The sequence below is a fragment of the Canis lupus genome, chromosome 17, assembly GCF_011100685.1.
Source record: "Canis lupus familiaris isolate Mischka breed German Shepherd chromosome 17, alternate assembly UU_Cfam_GSD_1.0, whole genome shotgun sequence".
NCBI lineage: Eukaryota > Metazoa > Chordata > Mammalia > Carnivora > Canidae > Canis > Canis lupus.
The window spans coordinates 24,817,812-24,841,111 of NC_049238.1; the positions used below are offsets into that span (position 1 = coordinate 24,817,812).

General features: G+C 45.3%; 1 protein-coding gene across 3 annotated transcripts in view; it reads right to left on the bottom strand.

Annotated features, from left to right (window-relative positions):
* The window catches only part of CAPN14 (calpain 14), a 39,842-nt gene that overhangs the window by 14,166 nt on the left and 2,376 nt on the right, over positions 1–23,300 (bottom strand). The window contains exons 4-14 of one of the 3 annotated variants that reach the window (XM_038560589.1): positions 22,460–22,545; positions 9,972–10,247; positions 8,637–8,706; positions 7,711–7,829; positions 7,438–7,574; positions 6,783–6,957; positions 6,136–6,201; positions 3,863–3,948; positions 2,585–2,659; positions 1,344–1,507; positions 260–423 (exon numbers count right to left, since the gene is read on the bottom strand). In XM_038560589.1, coding sequence (XP_038416517.1) covers positions 260–423; positions 1,344–1,507; positions 2,585–2,659; positions 3,863–3,948; positions 6,136–6,201; positions 6,783–6,957; positions 7,438–7,574; positions 7,711–7,829; positions 8,637–8,706; positions 9,972–10,247; positions 22,460–22,545 — 1,418 coding nt within the window. Of the gene's footprint in view, positions 1–259; positions 424–1,343; positions 1,508–2,584; positions 2,660–3,862; positions 3,949–6,135; positions 6,202–6,782; positions 6,958–7,437; positions 7,575–7,710; positions 7,830–8,636; positions 8,707–9,971; positions 10,248–12,589; positions 12,840–19,692; positions 19,786–22,459; positions 22,546–23,300 lie in introns of those variants that run through there. The other 2 variants (XM_038560591.1, XM_038560590.1) reach the window with 2 other exon arrangements.

Consider the following 23,300-nt stretch of genomic DNA (forward strand, 5'->3'; position numbering starts at 1 on the left):
GAAGCATTGGTACACAATGTTTTTCTAATCTACCCTTTGCATAAATATCAGTGTCCCCACTTTACAGCAGAAGCTGATGCTCAAGTGTTAACAGGTGACATGCTCTAGATCACATATTCCTAAGAGACAGAGCCATGGTCTGCACCCAGGTCCATGTGTAGACAGAGGCAGATGGTGAAGAAGACAGGGAACAGGAAGGAAGGATGACCAGGGCTAGGAGATGCCCTATGAGGCCATGGGCCTGTAGAGGCCCACTTACCCGAAAGAGGTAGAAGCCGATGGCAAGGTGAGGCTTGCAGTTGCGATGCCTATGCCTGGGCTTCTGGAGCAAGGACACCAGCACGTTGCAGGACTTCAGGAACCTTGTGCTCTCCTGAGGGTTCCAGACAGACAGCAGAAACTGCGGGTTCTTCCAGAATGTGTCTGGAGCAGAGCACAGTAAGGTGAGCCAGGCCCCTGCCTCACCTAGCATTGCACCTGCCTAGGGATTCCCACCCAGAGGTCCATCTGCACAGAGTGGGGTCTTCAGCCTCCCTGTATCCCCCTCCCACCCCACCTCTTCCACCCCAATCTCTATGCTCTATAGACACACAGACCAAGAGTTATTCTCATGACTATAGCCTCTTTGCGTAGCACAGTTCCTCTCATAGACTTTGTGCCCCATAAACATTGACTGCCTGAGGAAGCGACTATATTAACTATCTGAGGAGAACATGTCTATGATCCCAGGCAGATTTGCATTTGAACAGAGACCAAGCCTTAGCTTAAGGGCAGCTTCAGCCTTTGGGGGGACCTCTGTTGCAAGAGGGAGAAGCCAGAGCCCAGGGCACCTGGCCCACTGGGATCATACCCCATGGATCTTTCCTTCCAAAGAGATGGCTCAGCATCTCCCTTGTGGGTAAAGGGACACAGTGACCAAATCTCTCTCCTTTGAGAATTCAGACACGTTTGTCTCCTGTAACTGGTGAGCTGGGAATCCTTGATTTTGTTTCACCACCAACCTCCAGGGAAGGAGGGCCTGATACATATGATAAAATTACTATTTTGATCCTGCCTTAAAGGGGTGGTTATTTCAGCAAAGAGATGGCTTTGTCCTAAAACCAAAGATTGAACCCACCCTTCTACAATCCATGGGTGCCAGTGGCCTCTCGGTGCTGAGTAGGACACAACCCAGGGCCAGAGCATGCAGCTAAGTCAGCAAAGTCCCTGAAGCCTCAGCCAGATGCCCTGGGCAGGGCGCAGGCCCCACCACTCTCCACAGTGGCTCTGCCTGCATCTTCACCCTTGCCTGGCAAACCTGCCACTGAAACCCCAAGAGCCCCAGCTCCTGTGCACATGCTTACCTCGGGGCAACTTCATCTGGCCACCAGCTGTGCTTCCCTTCTTCCATTTCCCCTCCCGCGTGGTACATGCCCACTTCTGGCCCACCTCCTGACTCAGCAGGCCTGGGGTCAGCTTACAGATAACCAGAAGCATGAAATGTGTTTGAAAGTCCTTCAGTGTCATCCTGTGGAGAGGAAGGGGGATAACAGTATGATGTCTACTCATCAGGACCAAAGCAGGGGCTGGAACCAAGCAGCCCTAGCAGCCCCGGCCCCATGATCTCACCCTTCTGTACAGCTGAGCTGGCCTTGGACATAGAAGAGCAGAGCTGGCTAGGTCAGTGTGAGGATGCAGCGGGAGAGGTGAGCCATCAAGAAACCACCCTCCAGCCCCAACCTATAGCTGGAAGCAGCCTCCTGCAACATGTGAGTGGGGGGGAAATGTTCTTGTTTCGCTGACCGCAGTGATAAAGCTGAACTGAGACGTTCATAGCTAGCCAATTGAGATATAAATGTTCAATAATAATTGCGTAAGTCAGTTCTCAACTGTTAATTGACAAAAATCTTAGCCCCCTACTCACTAACTTTGTGACCCAAGGCATGCTATCTGAACTGGCTGATGCTCAGTTTGCTTATCTGTAAAGTAGAAGTTAATAGTATTTTCAGGGTTCTTGAGTTCAGTGACCACTTCCAAGGAGAAAGGGGTCACAGTAGTCTAGAAAGAGCACAAAATGGGGGAAGGGAGGCCTATGGGAACAAGGGTGGAAGTTAATAGTAAGAGCAAAAAGTGAAGGAAAAGGGGAGCAGATGGGGCTTGCATAAGACCCAGAAACAGCATCAGCTCAGTGCATCTTCGGGCTTTTCATAAAAGGGGATAAGTGACTTTGCGGGGGTGGGAGTCATGCCATGATGCTCTAAGGTAGCTTATAGTTTATAGTACATTCTTTCCTCATCTCCTTTGTAGGACAGGAAAGACAATACCTTGGGATTGAGTGTACTGGGTGATATAAGAGACAGAACAGAATTCATAGAGAAGGAGGTGGCCACCCTCGCTTTTGCTTTGAGTGTCCACTGAGCACCATGCCAGCTGTCACTACTCTCATCATAGAGACTGTGACTGTTTGCAGGGGCTGTGAACCCCTATCAGGTCTTCTTGATCTCTGCACAAGAGGTGTCTGACATATGTGTGGCCAGTAAATATTTGTAGGCTAGGTGTCCAAATGTAAGCCAGGGCATTTGTCCCGAGTCCCCAAGTCAAATACCAGAATTCTCCATCATCACTTTTTCTCAGCAGTAGAATCTTCTCTTTGGGGCTCAGTAGCTCCCATGTACTTGAGCTGAAAACAGAAAAGGGTGCTTCTGTAGGGAATGAAGGATCATGGAAGACATGGGAGATATACTCCAGTGAATGCTCAATAGTGTATTATTTATCTCATCTTCATGCTGCTTGGCAGACTAATAATCTCACATCATGTCTTCTAAAAATAACATCACATTAACCCAAGCTCTGGGCCAGGCCCCTCACATACTTTATCTCATGTAAGGCTAACAACAAGTTTACTAGGTAGGAATTTCTATTGCCATTTTAGAGATTGGGAAATAGAAGTTAATAGAGATTAAGTCACTTTCCCAAAGTCACAAGGTTATGAAATGTCTGAGCACATTTGAACCTACATCGGTACTACGTATTTTCAGAGCTCATCATTTTGAACTTCTATGTTTGACCACGAAGGAGTAAGGTTTTCCTACATCACTTTTCCACCATAAATAACTAAAAATGGAACAAAATATTTTTTAAAACCACTGTTTTCAGACGTTTGACAGCAGATAGCACAGGGTTATGACCCTAAGAGTGGGGGAAACAAATGAGGTGAGCCCTAATGTCGCTCAGACTCCAGCCCGAAACTAAGTCCCTGGAGGGTGACACGGGAATCACATTCTGATCTGGACAGAATGCCCAGGGGTCACAACACAGAGCCAGAGGATGGGGCCAATCCAGATCTGTCTACCTCTGACTCAATGAGACCAAAAGCACACAAAACTGTGCCTGGGAAAGAACATTGGATTAGACTCCAAAGACCTTAAGTAATTCATTTACTAAGAATCAGTTTTTACATCAGTAAAATGGGGATGAAACTCCCCACCTTATAAGAGCACTGTTCAGAGGATTAGAGATAATAAATATTCAAAGTGCTTGAAGGAAATATGCCAGACTGCACACAAGGGACATCGCAGCACATTTGAAGTCAAGGTAATTTTTAGTTTTAAATAAATAAGGGCAGGAAAAAAATTCAAAGTGCTTAGCACAGTGCTGGCAAGCTCTCAATAAACATTAGCTCAATTATTATAATGAATGAGAAAACCATCTATATGTCATTAAGCGTCTCATAAATGTGAGTGATTGACCTTCACAATCCGAATGCTCTCCCAATTCAGCTGGAGACCAAAGAACACTTTTGAATTTGTGTGCAGATGGCAGCCTCCTTTGCAGGCTTGCCCTGCTCCATCCTCACCCCTGCCAGCCCATCTCCCGTGTTCACCTGTCACTCCAGTCTCCTTTCCATTCCACTTTGCCCCAGGGGTTCCGCAGCTTGACTAGATATTCTGGTCCATGTTTGCAGGTCACCTGCACAAAACGAGAAGCAATTTAGGTGTCTGGGCTGAGTGCCAAATGCAAATGTTGCAGATATCTGGGTGAGATCCTTCCCTGCCAGATGAGACCTTGAAGTGGAAGACCAAAGGCCCTGAGCATGGGGAGAAGAGAAAGTGGCTCTGTCTTTTATGAGCTGCTGAGATCTAGAGCAAGTTCTTTACCTGTCTGGGTCTTTTTCCTCATCTGTAATGCAAGGCTTATAGCCACGTCTGCTATAATGCATTGAATGGTGGCCCCCCAAAGATAGATCTACCCAAAATCTGTCAGTGAGATTTTATCTATTTATTTATTTTTAAAGATTTATTCCAGTGAGAGAGAGAGAGAGAGAGAACACACAGTAGGGAGGGGCAGAGGGAGAGTAACAGAAATACAAGCAGATTCCCTGCTGAGTGCAGAGCTCTTCTCGGGTCATGATCCCAGGACCTGGATCATGACTTGAGTTAAAACCAAGCATCAGACATTTAACTGACAGCACCATCCAGGCACCCCAGTGTAATCCTATTTATTAAAAAGGTCTTTGCAGATAAAATAAAATTAAGGAACTTGAGATGCAATCATCCTGGAGGGGCACCTGGATGGCTCAGTTGGTTAAGCATCTGCCTTCAGCTCAGGTCATGATCTCAGGGTCCTGGAATTGAGCCTGGAGTCCAGCTTGCTGCTCTGCGAGGAGCCTGCTTCTCCCTCTCCCTCTGCCGCTCCCACTACTTATGCTCTCTCTCTCTCTCTCAAATAAATAAATAAATAAAATCTTTAAAGAGAAGAAAAGAAATAACCCTGGATTACAGTGGGGCTTAAATCCAGTGACAAGAGAAGGGAAAAGAAGAGGGGAAGACACAGAGGAAGAGGCCATGCAGAGATGGAGGAAGAAATTGGAGCTCCGTTTCCCAAGCTAAGAAATGCAGGGAGCCACCGTAAGCTAGAAGAGGCCAGGAAGGATCCCCTTTAGAGCCTGCAAAGTCTTGATTTCAGACTTCTGGCCCCCAGAACTGTGAAAGAATACATTTACATGGTCTCAAGTCCCCCAATTTGTAGTAATTTGTTATGGCAGCTCTAGGACGCTAATATATCCCCTCACAGGGCTGTTGTGAGGATTGGGTTAACAGTCGTGAAGCAGTTGGAACACTGCTTAGGACATCGTAAATGCTAAATTTTGCTATGTTAAATAAATATAAAACAAAATACAGACCTAAACATATCACTCTAAAGATTAATAAAATTGAAGGTTTGTTACGAAATAAGAGGATGGATGAAAAGTTCTTGGCACACACACAGACATGACCAGTGCAGATCCAGGAGGAAGATGATAGGCAGGAGCTAGGTTCAAGAAATTTGAAAGAATAAAAGGGATTTGGAGGATGCGGGGACATCGAAGGCTCTTTAAGATGGAACCTGCAGATTTCTCACCCGAATGCTTTTCCTGCAGCCCCCTTCCCCAGAAGCACCCCTCTCCCTTAGATAAATCTCCTGACCTTTCCAGAGCCAGCTCAATGTCACCTCCTCTACAAAGTCTTTCCTGACTTTCCCCAACCCAACCAGTCAAATGTCTTCTCTCCTACCTCTGAGCCCCTAAAGCCTTTCATCTACTCTTTCTTCCCTCCACTTTCTACTTTGCTTCCATACCATTTTTACGTATGGTTTGTCTCCATTCCTAACTGTGACCTCTGTGTAGGCAGGGTCCCTGTCTGACATCTTTCCCTCCATGCTTAGCACAGCTCGGAAGGTGAATAGCCATGGAAGGAACCTGGGAGGCTGATGAAAAGGAGTGTGTGAGAAGAGAAAGAAGCAGGATTTGGGGCAGGAAGCCCCAGATATGCAGGTCATCAGTGGCAGCCCAGAGCAAAGGGGGTCTCTAGGAAAGGGCTGTGAGGCCCAGCAGGGCTGGATGGCTGATTGGCAGGGCCGCCCTCAGGCAAGGGGGGCTGGGAGGGTGCCCTGCAGGTGCCCCTGGCTGGACCCCCCCCCCCCATATCTCCAGAACACAGGTGCACACGTTCAGGGAACCCACCACCTGCTTTGGTGATAAAACCAAAGATCGTAAAACCCTCCAAGAATGTGCCCCCTAGACTGGGAACAGATAATAATGCTCACTGAAGCCTAGGTGAGAAGCCCAGGGAGAGAGGGGGGAGCCCAAAGGGAAACAGAGAGGCTGGTTCCACCCACCTTTCTGATTCCTGTGAGGGTATAGGCATGACCGCCCACCAGCCCGTTCTCCAGCACCCTCTCCTTCTGTGGAGACAAGAGAGCTCCTCTCAGCCTGCTGCTGCCTACGGCTTCTTTGGGGGTCATGGGGACCTGTGTGGCTGGAGCAAGGGCTTATGCAGAAGGCTGGGACAGACCCACGCTGTGTCCTCACAGTGGCCAAGGCTCTTCAGCACCCATAGTCTCGCTGGAGCCTCTACGTCAGGGGGCCATTCTGCAGTGATTCCTGTCCCATTGTACAGAGGATGGACTCAGAGCAGCTAAACCATCACACAGGGTGCCATGGTGGTCGCTCACAGAGGAAGCACTCACTCCAGGGCTCCCTACTCTATCTAGCTCCCCGTGCTTGGTCATTACTAAATCAGGCACTAAAGACCAGTTGTGCTAGTAAAGCACTTTGCACCACATTGACGCTTAGTCACTGTTAGCACCTGTGTCCCCATACCATCTGCATTCTACTGCAGCTTCGCCTGCCCCGAGGGCTCAACTTGGCTGCTCTGGTTTGAACATGAGGACTCTAAAAGCAAGAGCTGGATGGGGGTCTTGGGACTGGTGGGCGAAGGGGATAGAAGCAAGAGAGGACATGCTGCTAGTGTGTCCAGCCGCACCCCTGAGTGGGTCTGGCAGCCAATGAGGGTTCTGCTGCAGGTAGCTCGGGTTAGGATGTCCCAGAGGTTGCCAGAGGCTTCTGCTGGAATGATGGTCATGGTCACTCCTCCAGTGAAGTCCACAAGTGCTTCAGACACCTGTCCACGGTGCAAGTCTTCATAGGAGCCAGAGAGTCTGCCCAGGGAAGGAGTAAACATGGTAGCAGAAGGGAAGGGGAATTTATACTGTAGCCTGGAATGGTCCACATGAGTCTAGTGAACCGCCTCCTTTGCTCTTCTCTGGGCATGTGCCTGCTACTCCTTCCTTCCATCCCAGGGGCAAAGGGGAAAATGTATACCCTGAGTTCCTATTCTTGTTAAAAACCTCAATCCATTAGGGGAAGGCAAAATTCCCAAATGCTTGTTCAGATGGGATAAACCCTACATAAGAGACTCTGGATACACCACTTCCATATTCACTGAGTCATGCCTCAGTGTCTCACATCATAAAATTTACCTATCTCCTCTTGCACTCTCCCAACCTTGATGAGAGGGAGACAGAAAGACAGAGGGAGGAGAAAGGGTGGGAAGGAAAGGGAAGGGAGGGGAGGGGAGGGGAGAGGAGGGGAGGGAACAGAATGGAATGGAATGGAAAAGACAAAAAGATTTGTCTTACTTAGCATAGGCCTTTTCCAGAAGAGCTCCCCAGAACAAGTTCTTGTAGATAGAAGAGACAAAGACCAGCTGGCCAGCTGCATTCACAGGAAGTCGGTCATCTATCACCACAGGAACCCACTTCCCAAAGTGCCAGAACTGGAAGGGGAAGGTACCCACTGGTGAGTGAAGATTGCCATGGAAGATGGTCAGCCCAGGAGGTAAAAACATCACTCTTCTAAGAACCCTCTTTCCTTTGGCTTCCTCCAGTCATGGGCACCAGGAGGTTACTCACCCAGAACCGGAAAATGCCAGCATACTTCTCAGTGAAATTCTGATTCAGGGGTACGACCCGGCTCAGGATGTCCTGGTGCAAAGTCAGAGCTTGCAAAGCAGCCAAGAACCAGCAGTCACCTAAGCCAGAGAGCATAGTGTCTGCGTGGATGTACTTACTGCACATCCAGGCACATTCTACAAGTGTCTGCCGGGATCTATTGAAGACTTATTGTGCCTCGTCCCAATTGCTTCCCTCTCTGGGCTTGTAGCCTAGTTTAGTAGAAGGGAAAGATATACTGGGGGGAAAAGACAGTGAGTAAGCAGAAGGTGGGCAGGAGCATTGGCTGGAATCTCAACTTGCCACCAAGAATTGAGCCACATTCCTGGACCACCTTTTAGCTTCCTGAATGCCACATCCTCAGGAACAAACACAACCAAAATCTTCTAAAGTCCTGCCTCCGTAACTGGTTTATGTTCTTCTGGGAAAGCCTCAACACTTCTGGGATCTATTTCCACGTCTGTGAAACAGGTATCACTACATTTGTGCCTTCCCTTGTGGCCAAGGGTTTTTCTATTCCCCTGAAAAGAAAGTTGGGGATGAGGATAGACTTGCTTGAACTCTACCTGGGCATCTAGTGAATTCTGTGCCAAAAAGGACTCATTGTGGGGACTAGAGCAGAATGAGCACATCCTCCCAAGACAACTTAGACCTGTAAACTGGTAATGAGAATTATCCCAGGGCAAGCTTTGGCATTCCCATGCATCCCCAGAAGACCAGCTGTTATGATTTTCCTGGCAAAAGACACAGCACTTCAAGGTGGAGCTCGGGGTGGCCATCTCTCCCACTGGGATCTCTCAATTCCCCCCTTTCCAACCCCACTCTGCCTTGGCTGGGCCTGGTTTGAAGCTGCCAGGCCTGTGTCTCCAAGGGCTGTACAGACTTACCTACCACTCCCTGGCACAGGTCCAGCCTTTTGGCATTAGGAGAATAGAACTGGGGATTGCTGTGCAGCTCCTGTGGGGATAGATAGAACTGTCCTTCTAACCAAGAAGAAGCTCCTTGAGCTACAGTGACCATGGCTTCCCATACCCCAAGACCGCACTTATGGGGACTTAGATTTAGAATATATGTGAAATTGGGGCTATCCCAGAGAGTCTGGCGTACAGATTCAGCCCGTCTCATTTCCCATTGCTTCTGGCAGCCCATGTCAGCCGGAGTCCTGGAGGACTCTGTGTGGATACTGAGGTATAACACTTGTGTTATACCTCAAAATGCCTCTCCTTAGAGTTTCTGTTAAAATGGAAGTATGCCTCTTAGGGGATGTTTACATTTTTCCTAGAGATCTTCCCACTCTCCTTATTCTAGTCCTACATCTCCCTCCCATTCCCCCCCCCCAACATAATGTCATCTTTGCATTTCTGTTTCCATGCTGAGATGTGGGTGAGGCAGCCATAGGAGGTAAAGCAGATAGTCCCTGCTCTTCCCCCTGCATTAAGACCCTCAGGTTCTGCATTGGCACAGCTCACCCAAGGTCAGGTGTGTGATAGACTCTGTGTCAGCGGTTCCCAAATTTTCTGGGAAAAGAAGGATCTTGGAGGCTCTCTAGTTTAGGAGGCCCACTCAGGAATTTTGCACACATAAGGGACTTAGTCTGGGGCCATACACTTTGGTGAGAAGGTTGAACAGGGCCCAGAAGGGCAGGGAATCTGCAGCCCAGGCTGAGGACTCCACTTCATTCCCTAGCCATGTTTGGGAAATCTATTGTGTAAATCAAGTTGGGCGGGGGCTGGATTGCCTTTGAACACATTAAGTTGTCTTTTAAAGAAACTGTCAAAGCACTTTAGAAAGTGAATAGTGTTGTTGTAAGGTGATTAATAACTTCTTAATTTATGTGTTCCGTGGGCCTGATTTGGGATTGGGAGTGAAGATATGTGAGAATGTGCCTCTCTGGCCGGTAACATCGATGGCAGCTCAGGATGCCCTGCCATCTTGAATGAGGCCCAACAGTACTTCAGCTGCTGCTGCCCGCCCCCCCCCCATTTCTGGGTAGAGGCTGAGGAAGAGCCACATCTCAGGCCCTCTCAGCGCCACCCCTGGTTTTATCCATCTTGAAAATGGGAATGTGGGCACTCGCCCATGCCCCTCATGTGGGGACCAATGTCAGTAAGACATGGCATTTGGAACACCATCTCAAGGAAAGTCTGGGTTGACCTGTGTGTGCGTGTGTGTGTGTGTGTGTGTGTGCGAGTGTGTTGTAGGGAAGCACCCTCTTCCCTTACCGGAGGCCTCTTCCACTGCAGGCCTGGCGGCAGCTTCCTCAATAAAGGCCCACTGCCCACAGAGTGCAGGCTGGCTGGGAAGCTGTCATCTTCAAAGAGGCGGCCTTCCATCAGGCACACTTCCCTCAGGGCATCGTAGTCCTGCCTGGGGAGCTGTGAGGAGTCCCCCAATGAGTTCTTCCGCCCCAGCTTCCATCTGGCTCGGAAAGGTAGCCACAGAGACATGGCCAAGTGTAGATACAGACCCCAGGGGTCTTCCTGGATGGTCTCTGTTGCCTGGAATGGAGAGCCCACGTTCAGTTTACTCACTGCCTGTTGATAGCATGCCATTCCCCTGGAGAGGAGGAGGAGGAGGAGGAGGAGGAGGAGGAGGAGGAAGAGGATAGAGCGGTGAGGCAGACTGCAGCACCTGGTCTGATTCTCATCCTAGGGATTGAAGGTCTTTGAGCACTTGTTCTGGTGGGGGCTCTGGGCTCCCCCAGCCCAGACCTGAGGAAAAGGAGGGATCTCTCCAGGCTCAGGGCTGGGACCTGGGGCCCTGACTATACCAATGTCACAGGGACATTGCTGCTTGGGGGTGGGGCAGGGAGGAGAGCAACAGGAAGTTGAAGCTCGGGTCATAGGGCTTGAGGGTCCCTGTGTCAGACAAGGAAGGAGCCTCAGCTGCCCCTTCTATCCTGCCTGGCAGGGCCCACCTGCTGTCACCCCCAAGCTCATACATGTCCTTCCTCCTGCTCTAATGTCCTCCTCTGTCTTCCTTGCAAAACCATGTCTCTTGCTTTCCTCCTTCTACATATTCTTCAAATTAACTCCTACCTTAAAGACATTTTTGGTAATGTAAAAAAAAAAAAATCACATACATATTATGGTGAATACTGACAGTTGCCTGGACCTACCCATTCCTTCCTTTGCCTTATTAATAGGATTCTAGTTTTAAACACTTGATTTCCCAGAGCTACTTGCAGGACAGGTTGGCCACCAATATACAGCAGGCCAGTGAGATAAAGGTGGCAGTCTCCCAGGTGGGGCTCTTAGAAAAGCTGTGACTTTCCCAAATTTCCTTTTGACTTCCTCCCATTCCCATTCCTGGAAAGTAGAAGTAACACCTCGAGAGGGACCACTAGGAAAAAGCCACATGCTAGAAGGAGTCTGGATCTTTATGACTTCCTTGAACAAATGGTCCAGCCTTGGTGGCCTGCCTCTAGACTTATTACATGAGAAGGATAAACCATCTGCTTACTTAAGCTTTGGTAATGACCAGACTCTGCAGTGCTCTCCATGTTAGCCAGTGTTATGTGTTTCTATTGCATGCAATCATAGCATTCTCAAGTGATACTCAATAGCCTGTAAAATTTTACATACACTTGTGAGAGATCAATGGATCCTTCTTTGAAGCTTGTCAACAAGCTTCACATTAAGAGTTCTGCCGGCCAAGTGGACTCCACCAAACCCAAAATTTTAGCATATTTTTATATCTCCTACATCTGTTTTTGTGCAGTAATGAGTCATCATATCCAGTGTTTCCCCAAAATTATTTTAGCGGTGGAGTTCCTTCTTCAAGTGAAATCCTACAGAAAACCAAGTGTACAGGCTTAAATTTGCAGGTTGGACCACAGTGCATCTTTGCAAGATTTCTCATTTTATGGTTTGAAAACCACCAATCTTATCTATCCTCTCTCATTTTTCAAGTGTTAAAACCAAAACCCATTCATCCATTGACTCACCAAAAATTTTATTGGGAATTGGTTATTGGCCAGGCTTGAGCTAAGCACCATTCATCAGAGACAGTACCAGCCCTCATGGCTTTTCTAGCTTCATGGGGATCAAGTGATTTTCCCAGTGCTACACAGGGAAATTTCATCAGAGCCCTCTCCTGAACCCAGGGCTCTCACTCTCATAACAGTGCTTGGCACTCAATGCCAACTGCCTCCATTTGCACCAGTACAGTACTTGGGACAGAAAGTATATGCACTAAAAGCAGCCTACAGACAAGTCTATGCCAAGTATGAGTACTCCCTCCATCTGTAGGAGCGATCTGAGGGGCCTCTTCACTTGTCAAGATCTTGTCTATCCTCCAAAGTCCAACTTTATCTCCTCCACCAAGAAATCTCCCTTGTGTGTCTGGTCTTCACAGAGTTCTCCTCATCCAGACTGTCACTGTCTACCACATAGGACACCTTACTGCCTCCTAACTGGTGCTCCTCAAATTATCACTAGTGAAACACCTATATTTTTTATTTTCAGCTTGTCATAGAGTTTAATGAAAATAAATCAATACAAAAATGAAATTTTAAAAAGATATATAAAATATAAGCCCTCCTTTAAAAAAATTTTTTTTTCTGGGATCCCTGGGTGGCGCAGCGGTTTAGCCCTTGCCTTTGGCCCAGGGCGCGATCCTGGAGACCTGGGATCAAATCCCACATCGGGCTCTCTGCTTGGAGCCTGCTTCTCCCTCTGCCTATGTCTCTGCCTCTCTCTCTCTCTCTCTCTCTGTGACTGTCATGAATAAATAAATAAAATCTTTTAAAAAAATAAATAAAATAAATAAAAAAATTTTTTCTGATTCAACAGAAATAAAATTATTTGATCAATTACTATAAACATTTCTAAACACTTACCCTTAGTTTTATTCTTAGCCCATCATGTACTGCTAGTGATCAGTTCATGAAATGGTCTTGTTCTTGGATCCCGTTGTGGGCTTTGCTCTGACTGATTCACACACAGAAACCTCCTCTGCCTAATACCTGTTTTTATCCCCCACAGGATTAACACTGATGGAATGCTGTTTGCCTCACACCCTTACCTCTCTTGGAGGTTAGGGCAGTCCGATTTCTGGCTGTTCTTATTTGTCACAAATGCATGCATACTTCCTGGGGGAAGACCTGGCACTCTCCTAATCTGGGTTACAGGAATCCAAATGCTGTTACTGGGGCTTTGTGTTTTCCCCTGAGTCTCTTCCTGATATGGACTATCACAAACACAAGGCCACAAAGAGGCTAAGTCCTACTTTTTTGTCCCTTCAAACCTGAACAGCAATCCTTCACAGCTTGTGCTGTGATAAGTAACAGTAGGTCCTTTGGCTTCAGAACCAGACCAGCCCCTCCCATGCCCTCCCTCCCAAGGGCTGGGTCACACTCAGATTGCTCTCCATGCCTGAAAACATTGCATCTCATGACAAGTTTTGGTGCCTTGCTGGGGTTCAGAGGACAAAATGCCCATCACAAGATGCTTTCACCCTCCAAATTTCAGAATGAGGCCAAACACATAAATATCTTGTCTTTAAACAATATTCTTAAGGCCCCTTAAGGGGAATCTAGACCCAAATGTGGGGAGTTGGCAGTTCTTATGTGTCTTCTGTAAGTTACAACCTGTGGCTGAAGTTGGCTCATTCTCAGATTGCCACAGCATTCTGCAAAGGGCCAGGGGCATCTTGGTTGTAGTTGGAAATTAATTTTAACTATTATAAGTACATGGTGTTGGAGCAGACCCATAATATCAGACCATGCAAATGAAGAGGGAAAAGCTGACTGAGGCACACGGTATTCGAGTGTGCAGCCTAAAGGCACACTGCCCATGCCTGAGCATCTATTTACTCAGCAAATAGAACCTCCATTTCCCTTTCCTACATTGGCTCTGCTTGCCTTCTCTATAGACATTAGATGCAAGGTGGAGCTCTATGATGGTGAGGGGTGTCCCTGGTGCTCATAATCCAGATGAAGCCTTTTGGTTCTAAATTGCTGATGAACACTGAGGGACATTACCAAGTAAGACACCTGAGTGTTCCATGCCTTGAGTCCCTGCCCTGATATTCGGTTATTTCACATGTGTCCTAAGCACTTACTATGTGTCAGACACTGTACCTATACTAAACACACACACATAAAGGTAGTTTTGGGGATCTGGAAAGGAAACAAAACAAATAAGAACCACATTCTCATTCACAGGTGCTACAGACCTGTAGAATCCTCCTAGGGGATGATTAATTTGCAGAGAACTCTGGCATCCTGCCACTCCCACCAAGCTGTCAGAGGTAAAATTGGAAAAGAAACCTAGGCTTCTTGCACAATGGTCGGTCTGCATGATAAAAAGCATTGGATGGGAAACATGATCAATTCCAGGCTTTTGACAGCTGGAACAAAGGAACAAGACTAACTGTCGGCTCTACCTGATTTATCTTGGGCAGGGATTGTATTTCTTTTGTGTCATAGGCTGTGGTCATGGAGCAATAGATTCGAAATTAGAAAACCCGGGAGGCATCTGGGTTTGCCCCCTCTTACTTGTGTGACCATGGGCAGACCCCTTACCCTCTCTGAGCTGGCTTCCTTACCTGTAAAATGGAGCCAACACATACATACACGTATACTGTGTATACTCTTAGGACTCAAAATAGATGATATAAAGTAGTTTGAAAAAACTTTAGTCTAAAGCAGGAATTGGCAAACCATGGCCCATGGGCCAAATCTGGCCACTGATGGTTTTTGTAAATAAAGTTCATTGAAATATATCTACACTACCTGTTTATGTACTGTCTATGGCTATCTCCACAATATACATTACAACAGCAGAGTCAGGTAGTTGCAACAGACATCATACAGTCAAAAATCCTGAAATATTTACTGGCTGGCCCTTTACAGACACAGTTGTTTAAATCACAGTCTAACTCACATAAACTGATATTGCACAATGCTAGACATGGTGGTAGGCTCCAAACAGGAATTCATAGAATAAAATGTGATTAACTAGGTCCATCATTAAGAACTTATGTTAATGCAACAGAGTTTTATCTCTAATTGATTCACTAATTTTTTATAGACTCAACACTTAGTTACATTTATGTCTCAAAAAGACTTAAAGATGTAGCCTACCATTTCTTTTTGCTAAAGTCTCATCTCTAACTCATTTTTAGATGTGATGACATCAGACATTCCTGGGAAGTTCTCAGGTGGTTTTGTGGGTACTGATTATGAATAGGAAAACCCACATCTCTATGTACAGATCACGACCTGTCTGTAAAAAAGGAAATTGTTCTGCTATGTAGGGGAGCAAACTTTGCCACCCCAAGGTGTGTCTCTTTGGCATGTGGATTACATTAGGCTATTTATTTTTAAGAAACAGAAGATTCAAGAAATTTGTCTTTTTTGGCTCTCTCCTAACTGCCGAAGAGAATTTAGATAGAGGACTTATTTCAGAAAAGGGACCATTACTATAAATAACTACAGGACAATATGAACTATATGCGGTAGAGAGGATGGGACCTAGAAAAGTCTGTTGGTTAAAATTCCTCTCTATCTACCATTGTTGCTTAAGCCCAGCAAACATTTTTCTACTCTTACTCTTTTTCATCTTTGGACAGATTGTCTTCCTTTCCTTTCAAGCCCTAGATCTTTGCATCCTTTTCATTAGTTCTGGATGGCATATAAATATGCTTCAATTGCTGACTACCTGTGGACCTCATATTTTTGGAGCCCTCTTGCTTACATAATTAAGTTTGATTTTCTCCTGTTCATCCGTTTCATGTCAATTTAATTCTTAGACCAGCCAAAAGAAGCTGGAAGGGTAGAGGAAAATTTTTCCTCCCCAACAGCAAAATTAATGGTTTGAAAAGATCATGAAATTTTTTACTATTTAGGTATGTCTAATTTAGATATAGTTTGCCGCAGAAGACCCTAAGCATTCCTTTATTTATTAGGGAAGACATTTGACTTTGAGGAAACAATGAATGTGGCCCAACTATGAGCTATAGAAGATAAGAATGGTATATATTTTTTTCTGGCTTCCCAGAGCTAGGCAATATATATCATGAATAAACAGATGCTTGATAAATGCTTGCTGACAGGTTGACTAAATGAATGAATAAATGGTTCTTTATTTGCAAAATGTAATGAATAATAAAGCCTGCCCTCTCTGTCCCTCCTGATGTGAAGCTGAAATGAAATACAGGATATGAATTTTTTTGTGAGCTGTCAATCATTTGGCTGCTCTTCTCTTGTTCTGGTCACATCCCCAAGAACTGTTTTAGGTTGAGGTTGCTTTCAGGAGCCTCATTAACAGCCTTTCCTTCTAACCCATGTTGGCTTTGGGATTATTTTCCAGGGGAATTATGCAGATTCCAGGGCAAAGCACCCTGGGAAACAAAGCAAAATCAAGATCAGCCTTCGCCTTCAAAAAGAAAAAAGTCTCCAAAGAGAACATATACCTTGGGAGTAGACAAGGGGAGAGGCAGGAAGTGCCCTGTCTTCGCTGGTGATGCTAGGGGTTCCTATGGGCTGGCTTACTGCTTATTTGGAGATGTGAAAATTTTGTGGAGCTCTCTACCCACTCCCAACAGCCCCATCTTTCATCTGACTTCCTGGAACACTGAACAGGCATAAATCTGTGGCTTTGTAGAAGTGCAGACACCCCACATAAAGATAGCTTTCCTTGGGCTTAGGAATATCCACTTAGCCTGTGTGGAAGATGTCACTGTATATGAATCAAAGGCTAGAAGGAACTTGGTGGTCGCCCCAGTCAGCACTCCTGTGTACAGGTGAGACTTCTGAGGATGTCCAATGAGCACTCAGCCTGCTCAGCCTTACGGGAGTGAGCCCCTCATCCAGAATCCCAGTGGGGTCACTCTATTCCCTCAGGCCTGCTTCTGGTTTTATAGCTCCCACCCAGGAAATGGCCAAACCCTAGCCTGTTCTTATTTCTCCATCACCTTCCACACTTTCAATGGATTAACCCTTTCAATTTTTCTCTCTTCTGAACATTTCAAACACATTTGAATAGGAAAGAGTTTTAAAACAGATCTAAATTAGTTCCTCTTTTTTTTTTTTTCAGGAGTATTTATATCTTAAAAGAATCACAGATTTAGTGATACATTACCTGGTCAGAGAGAGGTAGCTTTTCTTCTGACTGGTCCTGCATTTATCTTCTAAGTGGCCATTCCACATCACTCCCTTCAGATCCACACAGCCCATGGCCTCAAACCAAATGGTCAGGCTCTTGGTGTTTGGGCACCTTTCTGTGTAACAGCCTACAGCACACACCTCTTCTCTATCCCAACTTCTCTTTTTATGTGCACACAAATATAAGGTGTTTCTTGCTCTTTCTGCTTCAAATGCATCCACCTTTCAAAGTTCAGCTCAGGTTTCTCTTCCTCCCCAGAGTCCTCTCTGCCCCTCCAGCACATTTGATTCTTCTCCTCACAGCTGAGTCACCCCAATGATGTACCAATGTTTTCACCTTAGAAAAGGTATTCTAAGGGTTTCTGATCTTGCGTGACAGGCAGAGACCATTGTAAAAGGAGCTGCTCAGAAAGAACAGTCCTCAATCTGTTTTGACCTAGCACTTGCTTGCCCATTGTCCAAGTATGTAAACTGGGTAGAAGGATGCTGGGTAAGAGTATCCCCTGCCTCCTGCAAAGGCTCAGTCCTGGACTTGAGGAATGATGGCTTTGCAGCTTAGGTTAGGATTTGCACTCTAGAATGCCAAGCTGTGACGTTAGGAACTAAGACAAAACTCTGGGGAAAGTAAGTTAATCAAAAACATCTTTTAGAAAATGGTTTGGCCATGAATACTAAAGCTAAACATATATACACCCCATGACAACAATCCCTGGGCATTATCCAACAAAAATGGTTAAATTTATGCATCAAAAGACCTATAATAACAGTGCTCATAACAGCATTATTCAAATTAGGTCTGGACTGGGAAACTATCCACATGCTCATGGACATGGATAAATAGTATTGGGCTACATTCACACAACAGAATACTATATGGCACTGAGACTGAACAAATAAGAACTACTTGCTACAATATGGATAGAATTCACAAACACCAGTACTGAGTGAAAAAAATCTAGACACAGAGACCCTATGACAGCGTTTACATAACTTTCAAAAAAAGGAAAACCAATCTATGTGTTAGGAATCAGTTTACTGGTTACCCTTGGAGTGAACACATTTATCACAAAGCCAATTATACCACTAATATATGAGTCTATTCTACTCTTTTCTATTGATTGGTTTGATGGTCAGGAGATTTATAGGGAGATTGAAAAGTGGTAGATTCAAGCTTTATTGAGTGCTTCCCCATGAGCCAAGCATCACCCTTGATGATAGGAGTACAAGATGAGTTAGAATTTCTGCCCACAGGGAAGTTATGGGCCAGTGGCCAGGCTCCCACTCTACAGAAGGCCTTCTTTTCACTGCAAGGTGCTCATTCTGTATAATGGTCAGCACCCACCAGCCTAAGAATCTTCATTCTAAAAGTCAAAGACACCTTCTCATCCTGCCTGGTCAGGGAGAGTCCCCAGGTTGAAAAACCTAGGTCTACTTCACCAGCTCATGGTTAAGATCACTATTCCAGCCCTGAGTTCCTATAGACTATACCTGGCATTTCTGGAGCAATAATGTTTAGCCTATATCCAGATGACCTCCCACCCAAACCATAAAAAAGGATTATGAACTGAGCTGAGAACTGCCAGCCTTCCTCCAGAATCATCCATAGCCCCAGTTAGTGACTTCTCATGTCCAGAGGCCAGCAAATGGCTCCAACCATGGTGATTTCTTCTTTAAATGAGTCCTAGTGCCATACTGATAACTACTACGTGAGAGATGTAGGGGAGGAAAAAGTTCTCTTTGAAGTTTTTAGGGTCCTGGCTGGGTCTAAAAATAAATCTGACAAAAACAGATTAACAAGAGAAAAGCACACAAATTTTATTGAATTTTTACACAAACATGGGAGCCTTTATAAAATGAAGACTTAAAGTGGCCAGAGCTGGAAACTTTCCTATCTTTTAGACAAAGAAAAAATTAATCTGTGAATAATTGACAAGACAAAGAAGTTTGGGCTAGAGGTAGCCCAGCTAGAACTAAGTAGTCCTTATTTTCCTTAACTAAGACAAGAATTTCCTTAATTAAGATAAGAACAAGGAAGATAAGGGTTATTTTCAGTAGGTTTATATGAAGATTCCTCTAGTACCTTTTTCTGGGCCTATAAGAGTATGTCTCCAAGAAAAGGAAAATTTACTTCCCGCCTTTAGGCAGAAAAGGGAGAACTTTTCTATGTTTACCACTTCTCAAGTGCCTTCAGTTCAAAATAAGTTTTATATCAAAGAGGCATATTTTGGGGTGACATATTCTGGTCTCCTTCAGGAATTATTTCCCTCTCACAGAATGTAAGCATCATCACTGGTGTCTTCCTCACATCTGCTTTCACAGAAGTCAAACTAGCCTCACTGTCTATTAGCACCCAGAGAACAGCCTGCCTCCCAGAACATCAGAATCCCACAAAAGGTCCCAGACAAGAACCAGCCACCTCCAGATCCCTTCCAAAATCAAGGAGGCTCAGAAAATCCCTGGAATGGTCTGAGCCCTGGGAAATGACAGCACCTAGCGACATCAATTACTCCACAAAATAACCACTGATAACAACCAAAACTGGAGGAACTCCAGAGATCCCCTATGCCCAAAGATCCCCTTATCTTAATAATGAGACTGAGGCCAAAAGGCTGAAGTCTGTCCCTTAAGGTCACGTGTATTAGGGACAGCAAAGTTGAGAACACAATTCAGGTCTTCAGACTCCTGAAGGTCTGGAGTCTTTCCATATACACTCTAACCTACAAAGTTCAAACTAGCAGAAGCAACTACCTCTTTCTCATTGTCTGAACCCAGGCACTCCAGGGGCCCCCAGGGACTCTGGGCTAAACTTGACCCTTGGAGGTCAAGAAATTTACCTGCACTGAAGATCTTGTTCCTTTAAGAAAATGGACAGGCTCTAGTCCCAGTGTAATCAAGCCTGCTGCCTGAGACCAGCCTTATATATGGACCTTTCTAAGCATATGTACTTGTCTGTAAGTCTGGGTTTCTGGCTCCCAGAGCCTCAGCTCCTCCCCACTGTAAGTTCTCTGGAAGGGAGTGGAGCACCCAGGGCTTTGTGACGGTATTGCACAAATCCGATTATTTTCTTAGAAAACCACACAGACAGAATTTGTTTCAGTAATGCCTCGACAAGAGAGAGTTAGTCATCTTCTCACTTCCAGATAAGGGAAGGTATTTGGAGATATGACTTAGAACATTATTTCATTACAGGAAATAATACAATGTTTATGGTCTTTTGTGGTCTTTAGAGTTTGATAGAGCCCGCAGGGATATTCTCTGCTGAGAAGGAACACAGTGATTCCTCTGTGCTATTAAGAAATCTCCCTCTTCTTTACCAACCCCATGTCCTGGATCCCCCATTTCTGTCCATTTGTCTTCTTGTCTTTGGCCACTCAGGACTAGAAATGACCTCCATTGATTGTTTCCTTGTATTCCACACTTGTTATTCTTCTCTCCAAACATTTCTTGGCATTTATGTGGTGACTCCTCTTTAGGTTTTCTTGGCTACCCCAGGACCTTTGTGCTAGGCTCCTAGCATGGCTTGTGCAGAGCTCAGCACAGAGACTGAGTCAGCTCTCATTTGCTTGACTCCATGCTTGTACTCCATTGCTCCCACAGGACATGGAGCAATGCCTGGCACCCACTATCAGTGGAATTAATGAGTCCCTTATATATCTGGAACTCCTTCCTCCTCTTCCTTCCAACGGCTTCTCTGCTGTAGCCTTTGCTCTGACTCTAATCCTACACACCTTGATTTTTTTGGTGCAAATATCCCTCACACATTTTAATAGTACTGGTAAGAAAAATAATACTGGTAATAATAGATATGATGGACTGAATATTTGTGTCTTCCCATAAATTGACATGTTGAAGCCCCAGCCCCTTGGTGTAGCTGTATTTGTATTAAATGAGGAAATAAAGGAGGTCATAGTGACAAGTAATCCATAGGATTACTGTCCTTATAAGAAGGGACACCAGAGATACCAGTGTGTGTGTGTGTGTGTGTGTGCATGCACACACACACACATGGAGAAAAGGCCATTTGCAGGTACAGTGACAGTAGGCAGCTGTCCAAATGCCAGGAGAGCTCTCACCAGAAACTGAGCCTACCAGATCTTGATCTGTGACCATGAGAAAATAAATTTCTGCTGTGGGCAGCCTGGGTGGCTCAGCGGTTTAGCGCTGCCTTCAGCCCAGGGCATGATCCTGGAGACCCGGGATCGAGTCCCACGTCGGGCTCCCTGCATGGAGCCTGCTTCTCCCTCTGCTTGTGTCTCTGCCTCTGCCTCTCTGCCTCTGTCTCTGTCTCTTATGAATAAATAAATAAAATTAAATAAATTTCTGCTGTTAAAGCCACTTAGTCTATGTTTTTTTCCTATAGCATTCTGAGCAGACTAAGACAATAGCCAAAATTCCAACATTTATCGAGCACTTGTGACATGCTAGGTACAATGCTAAGTACACCACATGCAGAATCTCAATGAATCTTTGCAACCCTGTGAGGTGGTACTATTACCCCCATTTTACAAAGACAAAGCTGAGGTACAGAGCAGTGACCCCACCGACAAACCCACAGCTGGTTAGTAACAGAGATGGAACTCAGTCCCAGGCGCATCATAATCCCCTAGCTTTTCACCACATTGATCAATAAACCACATCTTTCTGTCACCAGTAAGTCAAATCCAAAGCGTTCCTCCTGAGTTCAAAATTTTTTGAACTCTTTGCCGCCCGCCACCCCCCTTCTTGTTTAAACAGCCAGCCCTCCTTACACTATTTGGTCAGAGGGTGTTGTGTGGATAGCAGGAATAGTGGATTTAGGAATCAAAAGACAGGGGATAAAATCCAGTTTGGTTAAGAAAACTTCAATGTTCTCTTCTGAAAAATCAGCATAATGATTCATCCCTATTAGTAATACATCAAGTCATGAATGTGAAAATGTTTTCTAAAAACCGTAGCAATCTATGTGCATGCAGAGGACTGCTGCTATGACTGATCTCCAAGTTATGTCTCAGACCTAACTTTTTCATTTTTATGCCCTCACACTGGCACTTATCTTTCCTCTTATATTGGTTGTTATTTCAGGAACTGCTGGCTGGGGCTGCTTCTCAACCTTGGATACCTACCTGCTCCACGCCCAGTGCAGGGCTGAGACTCACTCACTCTATGTCAGAGCTATTTTTGTTAGGTCCCCACTAGGTTTGTCATGAACTGTGTGGAAGAGGGCAAAACCCAGTGACCATTTCCTCCTCTGACCCTCCTGTGAATTATTGTTCAGGGTGAAAGAAACAAGGCCAGGGAGGCTCACTGGCCTCTCACATGAGCCCTATGACTTATAGTCATTCAGAAGTCAGATGTTCCCTCCTCATCTGGGGATGAATCCTTCTATCTTTGTACAACATGGAGATCCCTTGACCCAGTAGTGTGCTGTGGATAAAAGTGGGTTAAGTGAATTCATGATTTACGACCAGGAGGTCATTCTCCAGGGGAAACAAGGCTTAAGAAGTGGTAAAGTCCCCAGGAGGCCTCTAGTGGCCTATATAAGCTCCAAGGCAGCAGGGCCTGAACACTTGTTGGGTTCTGGGTCTTAGAGGAAAATCCAAAGGGAAAGGAGTGACCCCTTACCTGTGCTATGCAGCAGAATATTGGAGAAGGAGCACTGGCATGAGCGTTAAGAAATGCAGATTCAGGTCCAAGTTCTGTCCCTGATTCTGTAAAGCCAGGCAAATAGGTTAGTAGGGACTTAGTAGGTTGCATAAAACAAGGAAGTTGTACTCCATCATCTCTCAGCTTTTTGTTATAACACTCTACGACTCTGTTTGGGACCTGCCTTGAACAAACATTCAAAGGAAAACAAGTTTGTTTCTGGCACCTTCTTACCCCACTTCAGGGACTCTTCAAGTGCCCTAAACAAACCTACTCTTTCCACAAACCTAAGTGCTTTCTCCAAAGTGGGTCCTTCCTTTTCCTCCAAGCAAAATTCTCATTCCTTCAGGGCACCAGAAAACAATCTGATGGAACTAGTTCTCATAAATGCCTCATAAGTGAGAGCTAGTTCTCTTAAATCTGATAGAACTAGTTCTCATAAATGGAACTAGTTCCCATAACATTCTTAACCTTACTATAAGGATTTACATTTTTTTTCTTTTAAATAGAGAGCTCCTTGTCCAAACAAATTCCTGATTGTTTGAATTTCAGGCAGTGAAACAATAAGTGAAAAAGTCGAGTTGAGGATGAAGTTAAGGTGCCAAGTATAGTACATATAACCGCTCACAAGTGTTCATTCATGTTCATATGGGTCACCTCCATTGTTTAATTCAACTCACATTAAAAAAAAACAAGTAAAACTATTAGGTGTCCAACACAACCATAAATGGGAAAGACTACTAAAATACTTATGGATAAATTCTTATCATTTCTTGTGTTGATTCCTTTCTCTGTGGATACAAGAGTAAAACAAGAAAGT